The sequence below is a fragment of the Periophthalmus magnuspinnatus genome, chromosome 24 (assembly GCF_009829125.3).
Source record: "Periophthalmus magnuspinnatus isolate fPerMag1 chromosome 24, fPerMag1.2.pri, whole genome shotgun sequence".
Taxonomy (NCBI): Eukaryota; Metazoa; Chordata; class Actinopteri; order Gobiiformes; family Gobiidae; genus Periophthalmus; species Periophthalmus magnuspinnatus.
The window spans coordinates 20,690,477-20,710,660 of NC_047149.1; the positions used below are offsets into that span (position 1 = coordinate 20,690,477).

At 38.9% G+C, this 20,184-nt stretch overlaps 1 protein-coding gene across 2 annotated transcripts in view; it reads left to right on the forward strand.

The window, feature by feature from the left end:
• The window catches only part of ches1 (checkpoint suppressor 1), a 148,408-nt gene extending 133,956 nt beyond the window's left edge, over nucleotides 1-14,452 (forward strand). For both annotated transcript variants that reach the window (XM_033990645.2, XM_055232300.1), the window contains exons 5-6: nucleotides 4,918-5,026; nucleotides 6,980-14,452. In XM_033990645.2, the coding sequence (XP_033846536.2) occupies nucleotides 4,918-5,026; nucleotides 6,980-7,544 (674 nt within the window). In that variant the 3' untranslated portion in view covers nucleotides 7,545-14,452. The remainder of the gene's footprint in view (nucleotides 1-4,917; nucleotides 5,027-6,979) is intronic.
• Nucleotides 14,453-20,184: the final 5,732 nt, after the last annotated feature.

Genomic DNA, 20,184 nt, shown 5'->3' on the forward strand with positions numbered 1-20,184 from the left:
TCATTGGCTGAAGGGTCGAATCCACTGACTCACAGGTTGACGGTGCGATTCCAGCTCCCGCAAATGAATGCTGCCGTTGTGTCCTTGGGCAAGACACTTAACCCACCTCGCTCCCTGTGTTTGCGTACATCGGTGTATGAATGTGTGTGTTAAAGTTCCTTGAAGGTGGAAAAGCGCTATATAAAAATGTGACAGTTTACCGTTTAAGGACAGGTTAAGCGTTTAAATGTCGTCATGTCACTTGAAAACCCAACAACAATAAGTGAATTCGGTGTAATAATATAAAAATACACATGACTATAGCACAATAGGTCTGGAACATGATCCAAGAGATTTCAATATGGGTTTTAACGACCTTTGCTATTCTGTTATGTGGACACTTAGCCTCTCCTCAACCCTTCTCATGTTTTTCGCTTTGCTGTTGTCTTGTTGAAAACCTATGTGACGACCTTGATACTAGATGCAAATCCTCGTCGAATACACCTTATATTTTATTAAGTTTCATTCCCATTGTGGGTTTCACATTTCTCACATTTTGTGCTAAAGAAATCCCCTCGGCGAGACAATATTCAGGAGTAGGTATCGGAGGTGTCTGAGGGATCAGGACAAGCAAGCAGCCATTGTCATATCAGATCTCGAGGCGGAGGTAAACAACGATTTTTTTTTAACGTTCCCCGCGGATTTCCGACCCGGGCTTTTGGTGGCCTTCTCTGGGATTTGTCGGAAAGCTGGTCCATTATCCTAGCTGTGTGAGTGACGCAGAAAGGTGAATCCAGCTCGCCGTTTCCAAAGCTACAGAAGAGCCAGACGCTTTGCTGTAAGGGTCCCTCTGTATCTTCTAAGAGGAGAATCAAATATCTAATGTTATAAGTGGACATCGGTGAAGCGGCTGCGTGCAAATCGTTGTGTTTCGTCTTCATTGTATTACGCATTTTATTAATTTGAAGGGTTGGTTTAAAATTGAGCTGGAGGACAGATCTGACTTCTATGGTGAAATTTGCAGTTTGTCAGATAACAGCTTTTTGGAGCTGGTTCATGATTAATATCTGTGTAATTACTGCGCCTATCCACACGAAAAAACAAAATAAATACAGTTGTCCCAAGGTCTTATCTTTCAGCAAAATCAAACTAAAGTGAAATTTAAAAAGTCAGAAAGTGGTGCCATTATTCAACCCGAAAGATGTGATGTGATTTTCAGCTGAAAGGACTTTAAGCCAGAAGATTAATACGGCAAGTTTGTGCAACCAATCTCCCATAGAGTTAAACAGGCTCTTACCCTCCATATAATATTATGACAACCAAATTATAGAACGTCAATGCAACCTATTCGCTCCTTAAAGGTCAAAGGTTATTACTCAACATGGATTCTTGTGTGCGTTAAGCCATGTTATAATGTTGTTATCGCATCAAAACATACGTCTAGTTGTGTTTTATTTCATTCACACATGTTTGAGTGACACTTTATTATTAGTCTGTACATCTCCAAAGCTCAAAATGCTCTGTTCCACCTTGTGATATCATACAGTATGGAGATTAACAACACAGTGGAGTACTTCCTGTATTACCAGATGACATCACAAGGTGGTGCAGAATGTTTGAGAGAAGAACTCAGCCTAAATATGCAGGATTTGTGTGTTAAGTGAATGAAACAAAACACAACTCCAGGTATGTTTTTGTTGATCTACAACATAGAACAGAAAATAGCGTAATATGGGCAAGATGGATACTAAAGTGTCTTGCTTTAGGACACAAAAACTTATGCACGTTTTTTAGTTAGAATTAAATCACTCTCCTTCCAATGATCACTCTAGCACTAACATACAACTGCTGCGTTCACTCTTATCTTGGTTTTGCTCTAGTTTGAGTTCAGTTTAGTCCTGATATAGACTTTATTTGGTCCTAATTGAGTCCTGGTTTAGTCCTGGTCTAGCTCCTGGTCTAGTTCCGGTTCAGTTCAATATTAAGTCCCAGATCAGATTAATCACAGTTTTTACATGGTGTGTATGTGACCCAACGATGACATGAACGTCTTTGTACAAACTCAGCGTGTGCCGTCAGCCGTACACAAGCTTTAAGTTGGTTTTCTCGATATAAATGTAAAAACAAACATTAATGATCACAGCCTACCTGCCTCATAAGTCCCGTGTCTTTATCTGAAGGTGACATTTCACAGTCGTCTCCTTCATTATCTCCACACTCTGAGCAGAAACACATTAAAAAGTTTCTTACATTCATCGCCATCATTTAAAGTTGACTTTTTTATTACTTGGAGGAAATTTTTTCTATTAAAATCTGAATCCATTCCACTTCCTTTTAGGTCTGTAAAATGAGCCCACATATGATATTTTAGTTTCAGTTTTCGTTATTTCCTCATTCTCATTGTCAGTAAAAGTAGTAATGTACTGTATTTTACTTAAGAAAATTTTACAGTGGGAACTTTACTACTTTTACTTCACTACATTTGACAGCAGGTATCTGTACTTTCTACTCCACTATATGTTTTTAACTGGTAAGTAAAAGTAATTTTTTATTATTGTTAGTGACCTGCTGAAAAGGCTGAGGGGTTTATTTTTAATAATTTGAGCAAACAAAAATATAAAAAAAAGAAAGAAAGAAAGAAAGAAAAAATAATTTAAAAAAATAAAAATAATAAATAAATAAAAATAAATACAATTAAATTAAATAAAAATATTGATTCAGTTGTTTCTGCTCAACAAAATTCAGAACAAATTTGTATCAAAATCACTAAATTTAATCTTTGTTAGACCTCAAAATATGTTCAAAATACCTTAACTTTTTCCTCTTAAAGTACATTTTTAAACAATTACTTCAATACTTTTACATAAGTAGATTTTTTTCAGGTGATACTTTTACTTTCGTTTGAGTATTTGTTTGCTCCAGTATCTGTACTTTTACGTAACAAAACTGAATATTTCTTCCACCGCCGCTCATTGTACAGTACCTTTATTAAACAATTTCTTGTGCTCTTTGTGCCAGTCCCAAGCCTGTACAGATGTCAAAAGAACTGGAATCTGAAGCATGATTGTATTTCAAGAAAGGTGGGTTAAGTAGGCAAAAATCGTGTGTATTTCATGATAAACATCTCCATGGATCTCCTATAGTGCAGTGCAGTGGAGTAACAGCTGATAAATGGCTCAATACAGCACTATGGTCGTCTATGTCGGGAGTGCAGCTGGACAGCCCATAGCTTCAGACAGACCAAATTTAGTCTGGCCCAGCGGTCGTTGGTAATTGAATGATTCTCAGCGCTCCTAACTCGGTTATGACGCTTTCCCGCTCAATTTAACCAGGGCGCGCTCATCAATACTGCCCTGTTGGCCCCTCCGACAGCAGTGGATGTGCATCGTGCCACTGTGGCCTGCTCTTCTGTCCAGACCTGGGTTTGGGAAAGTTTCAAAATAGAACATGCTGTGAAGTGATCGTGCTGGTTTTATGTAATCCTAAAAAGTGGAATAGCAGCTTTTTTCTAGTAAATTCTTTTTTTTTTTTTTTTGCAAACATCAGTATTTATAACATGACGTGCATATTTACAGATGAGAAAGGAGCATTAAGGATATACAAAAGTGAGGGAAATATCAGACGCAAGACAGAGGTTTGTAGTTAGATACTCGTCAAAGTAAAGGGGAGACGCAACTGTAGAGGTTATAATGATGATGGTGATGGAAAAAAAAAAAGAAAAGACACAAAAACTTCATAATAAACACATAATATATACACAGACACACAATGTTCAACTTAATTCTGGTTTTGACAAAGGAAGTATAAGGTAAACGCAGAACTAATGACTATATATCGACTTATTGTTCAGTATATTTTAGATCGAACAATCATTTTTGGGTGTCCATCTTTATCGTGGAGACTTTTTCTTTGTTCTAGTGGGAAAGGCGTTGTTATTTTTCTGTTCTACGGTTGGATTTGAGCCGTGGAGGGTTGAATACATAACTTGACTCATTTCAGATACAAAATAACTACTAAACTGTTTCATTCTGCAACCTATCTGTAATTGTGAACGAAGTGATTGCAGACCAGGTAGAGACTTGAAAGAAGTTTTATCTGATATCACAAGAGAAAGGTACAGACAGCAGGTGCATGCGTTACATTACAAAGGAGCCTTCGCTGTACTTACCCTAAGAAAGGTACTATGTATAGAAGGCTTAAACTAATTTTACATACTGCCCGTACAAGGTCGTAAATGGGTAGCGAATTAATGTTACGAGAAGGTAGAATACGTCACTGAAAAGAATGCTCACAGTCACTGAAAACATGGATTGTAAATGTCTCTGTCACAGAACTAATAGGAGGACATCTTAAAATAAGCAGGTGTAGCCTTCTTACTGAAAACAAGTTCACGTCAATGTCTGTAACACGCAGTATTCAACACAAGGGTTAAGAGTAAAGAATTAAAACAAAAATCACGCTTTCACTGTCTATTGTAGTGTTTTTTAACCGTATTATACATTTAGAACAGTTTTTGAGCATGATCCTGCTTTATCGTTGTGGTGGGATAAACTTGTTTCAGTATTCAGTATTTCATTATATTTTATCTTTTGCAGATTTGTAAGAACGTTTTTAACCATGCTATAATGGCGTTCCCTCTCCATTACTCCATTAAAGTGTTGTATTTCGCTTGATTTGTGAATGTTTGAGTAATTGTCCTGCATTTGAGGTTTGAGTGCTCTGAAAATGTCTGATTTCACCTACCCCCTATCCCCGCCCACAGCTCTGCATTCACTTCCTGTACCTGTTTCTACTGTTAAGCTGTTTTAAATCAATATTGTAATTCATAATGATCAAAATGTAACATAAGGCTCTCAGTATGATCTAGTTTAATACAAAATTCTCAAAAAAAAGCGTAATATGTCTCCTTTAAATGTTCTTTTGCTTGTTTCTTTGCAGTTCCTCGAGGCGTGATCCAAAATGGCGCCCGTGTGAGAAGCCAAGCGCTGTTTCCAGTGATCAGACCTCTGCCCGTCAGCCCGGTGGGCAGCAGGACCTCGGCCATCAGGTTGGTCCAACATCCCCAGGAGACCAGGGCATATCCAAGAGTTTTATAGACACATTTATGAAGATGGAGACCGCAGCTGTGAAGACATCCCAGAAAGCACTGTGGATGTGACTGGACTTTAAAGCTGAACGATTTGGGGAAAATGTCTCATTGTGATTTTTCGGACTAACTTTGCGATTGTGATTAGGTTTGCAATGTTTGTTTTAATGATAGGATTCAGTTCAAAGTTTATATTTTTAATGAGTCTACAAGGATTGACATAAAGACTGCAATATGAACTGGTAAACCAATACAAGAATCACATTTAAGATCACGTTTGTACAGATCTAAACTACAGGGTTAGCAGTTTTTATGCAGAATAAGACATTTTTTGAGGAATTTATGGTACAGTCTATTCAAATTTTGATTCGATTGCGGTTAATCTTGCCGTCCTACTGGCCTGCTCTGCTTTGCCATAGTCTTAAACTGCCATTTGACCTGTATCGTGGTTCTGGTTAATCTGTAAACACAAGCTGGATATTTCATCGATAAAAACATGTTACATAAGGCCGGTATTGTTTGAAAAAAAAAAAAAGAACCAAAACAAACCCAGACATTCTTCCACTTGCTCCAACATCTTCTGCTGATAGTGTAATTATATCTTTATAGTGCTTATAAGACGTCACCCAGGTGTGTTTACATAACCTCGTCAAACACAGACATTTATTAGAGGGAGAGGCTTCTGATTCAGAGGCTTCAGAACATGCATGGACCTGCACATCCATCACAGAACACACCACTGTAATGAATTAAACATACCCAAAGGCTCACTAAAGGTATGCAGTGAATATTTGATCACTGTAAGAGGGGCATGTTTGGCTTATAAGATATTAATATGCTAACTCTGTGCTTTTGAATGGAGGAAAGTCCAGGGGACCGGCCTTGCTGCCAGAGAACCTTTGATTTATAGGTTGTCAGAAGTGGCCTGTCCTATTCGGCTTTACTGAGAGAGGTATCAGCTGCTAATAGAGCTGAGTACTGAGGCCGGTGATAATGTAGGGCAGTGTGCGGTGGACAGTGGTTAAATGGCCTCACTGCACACTCATTCTGACTTTAAAGCAAGGTCTTGTTTGTGCTGAGCCAGTCACACACTGCCCACCAGGCCGCGTGTCACTGAGAAATGCAGCGGTGGCACTCCTGAAATGAGTCTGCGCTTTTCCAAAAGGTTTTAATCTGAGCGCAAATATGAGCAGGGCCACAGGGGTGTTTTAGCTGATAGATTATCACTGGAGCAGCCAAATGCGCACTGACATGAAGTGGAGCGTGCGTCAGGCCACCTGGCCGCTCTCACTGCACTATTTAAGTGTGCTGTGCATACAATTATACAGAGCTTTACAGCTGGGAGCACCTCAGGCACGAGACACATGTGCACTATGTATGAATTTACCTAACAACACAGCATGTGTGGATGTCCTTAAGAGTGTCACATATATATTTGGTGTAACAGGATGTACACACATTTTTGAGATTCTTACATTTTACTGATGCAAAGCATGAGGTTCTGTTCAGGTAAAATGTATTCTGGTTCAACATAATTACCAGCACAACACAACATTTCTTTGCACATTGCATGTTATTTCTTCATTATTTCTTAATGACTCTCATATTAGATCATTAGGCTCATTTTCCTGATAAATACTTTATAGGAGGAAAGTGCCCAACTGAATATAATGATAGTGCTCTCCACACTGAAACACTGGTGAGGGGGTTTTGCTGCCACAAGCTTCTGATTCTCTGTGCCACATTGTGGTCTTTAAGAATAAAATGAGGAAAACTTTTGATTTAGTTAGTACCATAGCAACAAAGATATATTGTCCATGTGAAGGCCTCCTTTTAGCACATGTACAGTATTATCCTGTTCTTGTCTTCTGAGTGTTCTCTCACGCCCCCTGTCTTGTGCCCTTGTCACTGCAGATCCTCCCTGGGAGAATACCTGAGTAGGGGACAGGACAGCCCGCTGAGATACTCCCCTCCTCCCTGCGGAGAGGACCTCCAGGAGGACCACACCTACAGCACAGCCAAGTCCCCCTCCCAACCTGGTGCGCCCTCCTCCCCTCTAGACGACGACATCATCGCCGTGGAGATCCAAGAGGATGTCAAACAGGAGCCCCGCGAGATACCCCTGGATTCCCACATCACGAGCACGGCCTACATTACCCAGAATGCCCTGCGCGGACAGAGACGCAACAGTAGCACAGGCCCTGGGGCGATAGCGTCGGTTGGAGCTGGGACGCTAGCTGGCAGCAGTTTGCCCTGGACCAAAAACAAAGCGCGGGGCATTAGCGACACGTTGCCCTTGAAGAAGAGGCGCGCGGCGGCTGCTCTGGAGAAACCAGAGAGCGACGACGAGGAGATGAAGGAAGCGGCCGGGTCACTGCTCCATCTGGCCGGGGTCCGCGCGTGCCTCAACAACATCACAAACCGCGCCGCCAAGGGCCAGAAGGAGCAGAAAGAGCAGAAAGAGACTCTGAGAAACTAAGACACACGCACACACGCACAGTACAGTACACACCAGCTCCTCTAAAGCTCCACTGTGGGACATTTGTAGCACTTGTCTCGCTATAACCCCGTGTCTCACTATACCCAAATACACACTCAAGTCAAGAAAAACTTAACTATTACTAATACTATTTTAAAGGTACGCATCTGGATTTCATTTAGTGTGTATAAGCTGCTGGTTTGACTTCTTTTACCACTGTCTCTTGTACTATATCGCATTTATTTTGTAGAAACGGGAGCAGGTTAACAAGGCACACACATAGCCAATACTGTTTTCTTTGTCAGCAAAATGTAAGCGTAATACAGATGTTAGATATGCCACAAAAGTCACCTTGCTTCAATATAAACCAGCAAAACACAAGGTAATTGTTTGGATTTTGTGCTATAGCTAATGTTGAGTACAGGTGAATCGAATTGAGTTCACGCCACGCTCAAGCCACGTCTCTTAGCATCTTGTTTCTACTATTATTATTAACACTTCAACACAATCAAATAGTGTGGGTCTAATATAGGACTTGTGTTTTGTGAAAATAACCAGATGTGTACATTTAAACTACTGATTTTAATAAATGGGAATCTCCACTGTCAAACCATGCGTCGAGTTCAAGGTTCAAGGTTCGAGGTTCAAGTTTGGCAGTGAAATGCTAGACTTTTCGCGTATGTTGCTACCTCCCTTTCTTAAATACACCTAGGTAAGCCTATTCAAATGGTATCTTCTGCTACAAATACCCCACAATGGAGCTTTATAAGGGGTTAGTAACAGCATATTGATAGGTCAACAGGTAACAGCATTAGTCTATGGACACTTCTCATCTCCCTCTAACTTTATCTGCAGGGCATTAGGTGAATCCTACTTATTTGTGGCAATATCAAAAATCTATGTTTTCCTACATGTTCAACAACACTAACATCGATGGGTATTTCTCATGTGTCTGCGTAGTTTTTGTTGTTCTAAACGGGGATGAAAGCCATACAAAAGTCGTCACTAATTTGGACTAAATCGAGTTGTGTTACGAACAGAAGATGGGTGTTTTGTCTTATCTGTTTCTCTATGTCGATCTGTAGCAATCTTCCAGCGTCGCCGACAAGACGAGCGGTCGTGATTTTTATTTTATTTTATTTGTCAGTCCTCCAACCGCATTTTGTCTTCGTAAAACGTTCGCTCTTGTCGGCTCGCTGACTTTCTCCTATTACATCCATGAGCACAATTGCGAGACTGTGCCAAAGATACGCGACCAGGTTGCTTCATGTAGCCGATACACACGACAGCTAAAAAAAAAACACAACAAAGAAAAGAGAGAAGGCATCGTAGAACAAAGCTGGGAACTTTAAGTGTCAAAATAATTGTAAAACCCCAATATGATATATCTTCATGCACTTACAATGATTTCTACCACTTATTAACTTAACAACGGACCCTTTTAGAGTTTGACTGACCTGTGTGCACATGTTTGTTTAGCAGCGTGTTTTTGAATTAGCATTGACAAAAAAATGCTAATCGTAGCCTACCTATGCTAGCTTTTTGGAGCACAAAAGAGGTTGCAGTCTAGATTTGAGTCTTAAGCACCAGCATTATATATATTTCTTAACGGGAGGCGGAAGCGCAAGCCTCTAAAATTAACGTTAAACAAGTATTTTCAAGTTTTATGCAGTCAAAATGAAACAAAACTGCTTGTATTGCTGCTAACTTTAACAAGAATGTGCACACAGTTCGCTAAAGTTGTCATTCATAAAAGGGTCTATCGAAGCATCCATTGTTTATTTCAAGAGCACTCATAGTATTTAAGAAAATATATATTAAAAAGCTCATGTTAGAGATGGGTAGTGCCGGGTGTGAGGCAATATCTCCTTCATTTTGTTGTTCTTGTTGCTCAATGTAAAGTCCACAGACATAGTAGAATCCTGGTATCAAATCTGTAGCTAATTCCAGCCGCTACCACTCCTCCAGTTCATTTTAACAGATACTATTGACATGGGTTTTCTGTTGTCTGTTCTCCTCACTCTACCCTCATAAAGATATAAGCAATTTGTCCCTCGTGGGCAACTATGTAAAAAGGTTAGAAAATATTTTATTTTTTCCTTTCTTAATTGAAGCAATTTGACCTGCAGGACTTTCTCAGTTATATTGCATGGGTGCTTGTAAATAAGATAAAAAGCAAATCTTTTTTATTCAAAGATCATGTAAGATAAACGATGTATTTAGCATGAAGCATGACTTATTTTCATATAAACCTTGATCCTAGAGGAAAAACCGCCAGTTCTTATACGCGTGATTATAATGGAGTTTTTCTTCTTTGAATCTTTTATGGGTTCTTTTTCCTGAGCGGGCGACTATAGAGTTTTCAGGGAGGAGCAAGGGAGATCTTTTTGCAGCCGGAAGTCCATGGGTGACGTTATAGGGACGCAAACATGTGCAAATGGATAGTGTGGTTACTATGCCTTTTTGGTTTGAGTAATACCGGTACAAATATTGGTTTTTAGCATCATAATGTACAATCAATCAATGAGGGACACGCTATGAAAACACTTCCTCTGAGATAACTTCCAATCACAACTGGTGAACTACCAAAGATCGTCAACGACACTTCCATAAATGTCCATCTGCTAAAATATGAACAGTGAAGAAAGTGAATATAAGAACTGTTTTAATGGCTTTCTATAGTCTACACAATTAGGATAAAACATGCTACTTAGCGGTCCACAAGAGCTACAGTAACGGGCTTCCAGTTTTTTATATGTTAGAGAAGTATTGCATTTTGCGCAAATTAATTTCAAATGTATGGGTTTTGTCCCTTTTTATGAAAATACATTGACTTTAATTGACACATTTTTGATTATATTAATAAGAAGAAGTCACAGATATTGAACCTAAACATTTGTGTTACTGACTAATCCAATTACGCCACTATATTTACCCCACAAAGTTAAAAAACTCAACTGTTTTGTAATTTCCTTTGTTATTTACACAGGGGGAGTCAACCGGATGGGACAAAGGGTCTTAGGAGGCCAGAATTAGACCCTCTTCCTATTAATTTATATTAGAGGGGGGCCCACATGAGGCTTCCTGCCCCCGGGCCCCCAAATTTTTGTTGACGCACATGCAGAATCAGAAAATTTATGTTAAACCGAGAAAGTGATTCACCCAATTATTTTGTTTTTGTGCACACATTATTGCATATTTCTACTTCCATTTATACTTAAAATTTCCTATAAATAACTCAATGTATTTTCTACCTTTATAAACAACAGTTGTAAGCTAATTTTGTACATGTTTACCTCCCTATATCTTCTCCCATGGTCCATCTCGGTTGCTAAGGCCAGCTGATTCACCTCACTAAAGTGGTGGGCTTCCGTCTTCTTCTGCCCGTGCCGTGGATTTTTGGATGTTTCAGTGTTCTTTGATCCCAGTGTTAGCCTGTTTCGGAAAACACGTGTGCGTATCCAAGAGTGTGACACCAACACACACACCCTTTAACATGGTGCCTGCCTGCCTGCCCGCGAAATCTTCTCTTGTCATGTCGGCCATTTTGATTTTGAACCTGTTTACCTCTTCTTTGTGCGTGAATTGTAACTGTCTTTTATCCCCTCATTGACATTGTTGTGTGTCAAAAGTGTGCATCGAACGGGTGTGGGAAGTAACCTCTCCAAATACTGTTTTTTGGGATGGAAAGGAAGAATGGACAATTTGATTTATGTTTCACAATAATCATTTGGAGTTCAGGCTTGCATACCGTTCAGCGCTGTACTGTATATATATGGTTCAATACAGAAATCAGAAATTGTTTTTATTTTTACAGTTTTGTTTGGTAAACCTGTTAAATGTGCATGTGGATCGCACTTACTGACTTGATTGAAATTCAAAAGCGAGTATACGAGAGCTTTTCGCCATTTCCGTATTAGAAGCTATTACAGAAAGTGCCATTGTTTTGGTGCGCATTGCTAAAAATGGAAACTCGTCAAAGTATTAATTGTCCCAGATTTGGAGTGATTGTGCAGGTAGAAAGAGCTGCTTTTAGAAAGAAATTACACACGTTTGGAAGAAAGTAATGGTTTATAGCACAGATAGAGGATGCTATATTGAAGCTAAGACTTTGTCCATATCAGTGTATGAGTGTTATTAACTTATTTTCAGTCAAACTTAGAAAGTATGACAAAACTAGTAAAGAAAGACATATTAAAAACGCATATTCCTGGCTGGTGCTTGGATGCGGCTGCAAGGTTAATCACAATCAAATCGAAATTTCAATAACGGCTGAAATTTTTGAAGTACTGTACCATAATCTCTTCCAAAAACAACAAAAAGTCCTGTCTTATTCTGTATTTAAAAACACAATCCTGTAGTTTCAATCTGCACAAACATGTCCTGAAATGTGATTCTTGCATTAGTTTATCAGTTCAAAGTTTACTTTTTAAACACGGACACAAGAGCTGACAAAAATCCTGAAATATTGACCAAATCCTATCATTAAAATCTAATTACGATGCTTGTCAAAAAAACAAACTTGCAATTAGATATTTTCCAAATCGTGCAGCCCTATGCTTCAAATTGCAGTTTTTGATTTTATCTTTTTATCTGCTATTTGCTTCCCCATTGGCGGCCATTTTGTCATGTGTATCCTATAGTATTTAGGCAAAACATAAAGAAAATCCCATAATTTTAAAGATACCTTTAATTTTTGTGGACAAAGTCTTAGTGGGGGAGATTTGAAGGTCGACTTTTGGTGGCAGAGGTACAAGTGTAGCAGCAGCATACGCACAGTCCAAACTGAAGTCATTGTGAATCAAACGCATGTCTGTCTCATTACTGGTACAGTTTTTGCCACCTGTAGCATGCATCGCTGCTTTTTCACATTTTGTATTCAGTTTCAGTTTCAAATAGGCCCAGACCAGTGATTTTCAAACTTATTTCAAGAAGTGACACCTAAGACCAGAACTATTCAGTTTTTCAAGTAGGTCATAAAGTAAATCAGGTCTTAATCATGACTTGACTAAACTAGAACTCAAAACTGGAGTAATACACGCAGTAAACTACACAGGACTACACCAGAATAAAGTATAGAAAGTAACTGCGTCTTCATTTGGACAGGGACAATGCACATATACCAGTATTAGCTATAGATATGTTGCTATTTTTCAAGTGTAATCCCTGAGCAAATTGACAAAATGACCCATTTAACTCATAATTATTAGGTTTAAATTTCAATTTTATAAGGTTTTAAGTAGGACTAAAGAAATACGCATGTTTTCCACTGGTACTTCTTTAGAAATATATGGGGTAACTCGCTTGAAAAAACTCGTGAAAGCTGTGCCAAGTCAAGCAGAGTCAGGCTACTAAGTAAAAGGACAATATTAGGACTAAACCAGCTCTGAATTAACATTAAATCAGATCTGCGCTACTCAGAAAAACACAACATTTCGAGAAGCACTGGTCTAGAGGTAGCATTGTCAGACTATACTATATGGCATTTGTCTCTTGTCAAATATCTACCCCTTTTGTTTGGGTCAAGCTCTGTATTCTCACAGTAACAATTCCCTGTTGTAAAGTGTTCAGTTGACACCAGGTATGTCAGCAGCTGGAGAATAGCTTCCTTTAGTCTATTTTTTTCTTCGTCTGACTCACCCGATGACATGCAGAACTCCTGACCTGTGTCTCCTGAAAACACAGAAAGCACATTTAAAAGCAAAGCAAATATAAGTAGGTCTATACTGTATTACTTCACTGCCTGAGCAAACCTAGACAAGTGTTACGGTTTTATTTTTATTTCAACCTGCCAAATGTCAACACTGCTCTCAAAATACTTGCCGTTTGGACATGAAGCACTTTTCTGTTTCGTATCAGTCGTATAGCTCTTTGTAATCAACAGCTGCGCATGTGTTTTGGTGGAGGACTTTAGCAGCAGATATCCAAATTAGAAACAATAATGAAAAATGTGTCTGGAAAACCTAATATTGTTAATTCATAGCCCGCAGCTAAGTCACGATTTAGTGCTTTAAATAGCCCGTAACTGACTTTTATTTCTTTTAATTGAGAATAGTGATGGACGGATCAATACAAAAATATTCCTAAAAAAAAGATAAAAAAATCCATTCAAAAATATCAATATCTAAAATTTCTCTTAAAATTTTGCTTTAAAATTTACTCAAATTTTAGTTTATAAATAAAGTTTACATCCACATTATATATTGAATTTATTAAAGCAAGGTAGAACGCTTCTCTCTGTACTGATAAATGATATTGCTTATACGTTTTAAAAGGCATTTTGTTGCATGAGAACCATACGGAAGCAACTGCTACGTGTATACAATTCTATCCAATCAGAAACGATGTTGGATGAGAACTATGCGGAAACTATCCCAGACTGTTGTTTGTCTGTCATGGTTCAATGTCAAAACAAGAGAAAGTGGAAAGTGGGCGGGGCTAACAGTTAATTCGGCCATGGTTCAAAATTGAGCACAGGTTAAGCGCAGATATTTATTTTTAAAAATGAAACGTACTGCCACATGCACCGCTTTTGATTCCAAAGACCTACACTGCCATTATTCTGGTGTTTGTATGAGTATTATTGGAAAGCCATAGGTTAGCGATGTCAAAATGCAAAACTGTTATCGATTTGTCGGAACGTGATGCAGAGTGCACCGAGGTTTGTGTTTTCATTTGATTTTTTACGGTAAATGTTGAATTCTCCTTATTGTGCAATCATGCTGCCAAAGAATGATTTCAAAACCCTATCCATCACTACATGTAAATATCAACGTTGTCCAATACCGTGGCAAAAAATATATAAATGTTGTTTTATTTTGTTTTCCATTTTCTGAGAACTACAATGATGTTTATGTGATGTATTGTCTTCCAGTTGGTTGCAATAATAAAAAATACAAGTTGCGGAAGATGAGTTTGGCTTGGTGTTCTCTGTGACATGTTGATGAATTACAGAGGGAGCAGTGAGCATGTTCCAGTCCATGGTAATGAGGCTGGTGACATGCAGTGGCGGTAACATGGGAGTGTACATCAGCAAATGACTTCTTCAAATGGATCTTTTCTTCACTGCAGCATGTTCAGAGCAGGTTTATCAGGGTTTGGAGCTGTCTGCACAAGTGCTCTGGTACAGGTTATTAGAGCTGGTATCAGTGGTGGAAGGTAATGAAGTAAAAATAGCAAAACGCTGTACTTAAGTTGATTTTTTAGGTATCTGTACTTTACTTAAGTGGATTTTACAGTGGATACTTTTTAGTTTTACTTGTCTATATCTGAGAGCAGGTATTTGTACGTTCTACTCCACTACATTTTGTAACTGGGCTGAAAAGTAAAAAGTACTTTTCATATGATTTGAGAGGTAATGTTGACCATATTCGCGGTAACATCCTGACTAAAGGTTTTGAGTTCAAGCTTCGGCTTTGAGCAAACACAAAAAAACACAAAATTCATTTAAAACAAAGGTAAAAAACGGTTTGTATTTTTACTGTTGACTAAAATCTATGTCATTTGTTATCAATACTACTACATTAACACTTTAACAAATGAGCAACACTAGTGTGAAATACTTTAGTTTTTTACTCTTAAAGTACCTTTTTAATTGGATACTTAAATACTTTTACTTAAATAGATTTTTTCATGTGATACTTTTACTTTTACCTGAGTAACTTTTTACCTATGTATCTGTACTTTTACTTAAGTAACATAACTGTGTACTTCATCCACCACTGGCCAGTATATAAGTAGTGTACACAAAAGCTGTTTCAACTTATCGTTCAATACATGACAGATGAAACTATAATTTTTGGGGTCAGTATTTATCGTGTGTACAGTTTCTTTGGGAAATTTGTAGTTATTTTTTTGGCAGTATAAGATTTGTGCTGTAGAAGGTTGAATAAATAACTTCTTTGACTCATTACAGATTAAAATTAAGTACTAAAGTGTTTCTTTCTGCTGTTTATTTAATGGAGGTCATGTTTTTTTTTAACAATATTGAAGATTTAGAGTAGTTTTTAATGGTATAAATCTGCTCTTGGGTTAGTATTTCAATGGCATAAATTAGTTTAAATATCCATATTTACTTAAGCAATATATCGCATTTTAAGATGTGTTATCGTGACAGGTATTTCACTTACTTAATATGACTCTAAAAGTATCAAACTTGTGATTCAAGAAAGCACAAGTTGTTTTTTTATATATACTAGTAATGTAGTACCTTAGTTCTCGTATTGCAAAACAAAAAATCAACACCCGACTGAAAAGAAACATGAACTTTTAACATCCTATGAGGCAATTTATTTCAAGTACATGTAAATCTATTTTAAAAGTGGATGGTACTCTACAGTAATTGCACACGTTTTATTGAAAAAAGGAGATAAATAAATACTTTTGTCTTTATTTCTATTCTGGGGAACATTCGAGGTTTCCATGGAGACAAGCCGGCGTCAGACCCCCAACAAAAACATTTCAGCTCAAAATTATTATTAAAAGTCACGGTGAATTAGCATCTCATCACTGTATTGATCAGTGTACGTTCCATACTTTACTTTTTGTTTCTAAATCTAAAAGTGTGCAGATTGAGCAAATGACAGCAAAACACATCTCTATTCTTGTCCGATGAATAAACACAATGTAGCAAACAGTAGCGTAAATTCAGTCTTATTTATGTAGCATTTATGAGTCCGCCACCATATAAACCGCCATTGAATGATCCAGGCTGCGTTCACCGCTCCATCTCTGCTCTCATTGTGGTGAAGTGCTCTTTGTGAGACTGGAGACTCTTTAATTTGCTCTCAAGTCTGACCCCAATCATTAACCTCAAATATTCCCATCAACAAGGGCCTTATCATGCCCACACCGCTCCCACCACTTAATTATTCATTTACGTCTTTTAATCGTTTAAGTTCAATACTGTGTGATTACAGTCAAACGCAGGCTTCCCGAGGGCCATGGCTGTACCGGACCATTATTGCATGAGGAGGAAGTAGAGGTGGGTGATGTATATTGTCTAAAATCAACATTATGAAATATGCACAATTAGAATATTGAGTTGTCCATGATTGGAATAGGTGACGGCAACATTTATTTAATAAATTCTTCTTCCAGACCAAGGTTTAGTGTGTTTTTATACCTCAGAGCGGTCTTCCTTCGAACAGTCTTCCTGAGAGCGGTCTTCCTGAGAGCGGTCTTCCTGAGAGCGGTCTTCCTGAGAGCGGTCTTCCTAAGAGCAGTCTTCCTTAGAACGGTCTTCCTGAGAGCGGTCTTCCACAGAGCGGTCGTCCTCAGAGCAGTCTTCCTCAGAACGGTCTTCCGGAGAGCGGTCTTCCTGAGAGCGGTCTTCCTGAGGGCGGTCTTCCTCAGAGCGGTCTTCCTTAGAAGGGTCTTCCTGAGAGCGTTCTTCCTGAGAGCGGTCTTCCAGAGAGAGGTCTTCTTCAGAGCGGTCTTCTTCAGAGTTGTCTTCCTCAACATTATGAAATATGCACAATTAGAATATTGAGTTGTCCATGATTGGAATAGGTGACGGCAACATTTATTTAATAATTTCCTCTTCCAGACCAAGGTTTAGTGTGTTTTTATACCTCAGAGCGGTCGTCCTCAGAGCAGTCTTCCTTAGAACGGTCTTCCTGAGAGCGGTCTTCCTTAGAACGGTCTTCCTGAGAGCGGTCTTCCTGAGAGCGGTCTTCCTGAGAGCGGTCTTCCTGAGGGCGGTCTTCCTCAGAGCGGTCTTCCTTAGAAGGGTCTTCCTGAGAGCGGTCTTCCTGAGAGCGGTCTTCCTGAGAGAGGTCTTCTTCAGAGCGGTCTTCTTCAGAGTGGTCTTCCTCAAAGTGGTCTTCCTCAGAGCAGTCGTCCTCAAATTGATCTTCCTCAGCAGCCCGGTCTTTCTCAGAGGAGTCTTCCTCAGAGCGGTCTAGAAATCAAAATATGAAAATGTGCTCATGGGACTCAAACGCCTGAGATTCTGTCTTGAAGAAGTTGAACTACAGATGGCGCTGTCGTCCTGCCTCTACCAGTAGAAAAACAGCACCAAAACCTTTATTTATTTTAATAGATTATTTTTCCAGACCAAGGTTTAGTTTGTTTTCATCCCTGACAGTTTCGACTGCTCACTAGCGCTCTTCCTCAGAGTGGTCACATGATGTGTCTGGTCAGGTGACTTAAAGAGGTTTTGGCACTGTCTTCCTACTGGTGGAGGCAGCACGACAGCGCCACCTGTAGTCGGGCTTCAGTATTCCAGGTGTGTGAGACAAAAAAGGGCCCCTCGTCCCGGTTTAAAGTCCTGTGAGTACATTTCCATACTCCAACTGCCTCCTTGATCCTGCGAAGATGTTTGTTGTCCTCTGTACCAATGATGTTTCATCCAAGTAATTAAAAAAACAAAAAACAAACCTGTTTAAATCAGCTGACAAGACACATCACAACAACACCACCTGACCACTCTGAGGAAGACCGCAAGTGAGCAGTCGAAACTGTCAGGTATGAAAACAAACTAAACCTTGATCTGAAAAAAGAATCTATTAAAGTAACGGAAGACCAGATGAACGGAAGACCTGTCATGGGACTGACAGCAACATTGTTTAGACGAGTAGTTTTGTTACCTTGGCTACACGGACCACTCCAAATGGACGAGGGATTATAGCAGTATGTTTTATTTCCTATTATAATAAGACAACTGTGAAAAGGTTGCAGAAATAGTTTGTATATATTTTTTGGCAATTTTGAGTTTAACTTTTAGATTTTTATTCAGTACATGAATCACAATCAAGGCATTTATAGGCAGGCATATTTTAGCGTGTCTAATGGGTTGCAAAGATATGATTCTTGTTACTTTTTTTGAGATTGAAATGGCACAAATTTGTATACAAGAAATACAAAATAAGTTAAAATTGGACAGAATAAAATAGACATTGATTCGAGTTGCTTTTAGTTTCTAGTTTTTTTTTGTTTTGTTTTTTCCAAGTGCAATGCCATTTACAATACACTTTCTCTCTTGGATACGCTCAACCAAATATTAAATAAAGTTATCTTAATTCATACAGTTTCAACTTATTTAAGATTGTCATTTTTGCGGTTGATTTTTGGCACTTTCGCCCACCCTTCGTGCAGAGGCCGTGGTTGCCTTGTCAGTGCGAGTGGTGCCATTTTGGAGGTGTGTGGCAGTGGAAGCCCATTCATAATTGAAGCAGAGACAGACTTAATCTGAGCAGCGCCTCCCTATAGCTGCCTCCAACACAACTGGAGCTGCTCCTCTGTTGCTAAGCGACCGACCGCGGCAACGACGGGAAGAAAGTGCATCCTCCAGATCTTCAGAATCATAGCGCTCATTAAGGCAGCGCTGGCACGGTCCGGAGTGACAGGACAACTTTTACTTTACATACGTGGTTTAAATTAACAATATTTTTTAGATTTGTCAATGATGTAGCAGAGCCAGTTGCTTTTTATAGGTGCACTATCCAACTTTTCTGATAGTTGATTCGCCACCTGCTTGTCTCCATGGAGATTTTATTGCTTTTCCTGGGACGTTCTCCCATTTATTTTACTACACGTGTTTTAATTGATAAGGAAATATCTTAAAAAATATGCATTCTATCTGTGAGTGTGTTTGCCTCTCCACAGATCTGACCTGTAACTTCACCTGGTGGCTTCATCTGCTTGTCTCCGTGGATAAAAACATGTTTAAGGCCATAGTATGGAACACAAAATATCCGTTCTAGCAAACCGTCCACCAGAAAAGTTTCACAATACACCTTTAATTATTTACAGAGGGTTTAAAATGAATTGAAACCTAATCAAAAATGCAAAGTTTAATGTTCATAACCAGAAAATAGAAAAAAACAATAAAAAACTGTAATGTGTAGCTTCTGCATACAACAAAACGAATGTTCAACACTTACAACTATGGCAATGACAGAATTTAGCAACTTTCAATGTGATTTAGTGATTTGTCTATTGAAAAATTCTGCAAATATGCCACCATTTTGATTTTTCCACAACAACACGTTTTCTAATGACCCTAAATCAGCAAATTGGTTCAGTAAACTAAGCAGAAACAGGTCAACGGCACGAAACGATCACTCCTCATCACAATTCTAGACATCTTCTATCCTTCTATCCAGTCTGCTGTCTAAAATCACACTTTTTTTTACTCCCCACAATCTGCATCGACAAAGGAATCAGTGACAAGTAATTGCCAAAGTACAGCCTCCTCATTAGTTTTGAGAAGCCCCTAATTTGCTTGCAGAGATATAAATTATATGGTTTCAGCCGTGGTGACATTCACACACCATTGAGGCGGCCGGCTTCAGCGCAGCACAGTGCTAAGTGGATTGATGCGCACACAACAATGCATTTGCCGGTCTATATCATCCATACCCAGCCAATGACCGGCCAGGCAGGTTTCCATGGCGACCGGAGGCGAGGTACCATTCCCCTGTCAGCTCTAGTTTATTGCAAAGCTTTATTGTTTTGGGGGGAATGGTTCACCGGCTGTCGGCAAGGTGAATTTTTGATTAGACGCATAAGACTAATAAACACACAGTGGAGCATTTTCCGACTTGAAGCACTATGAAATTAATTTGTGGAATAGCTGCATGTAAAGTGAATGGATGCTGTGTCTCAGTCTAATGGCATTACAAACCTGTGAGATGTT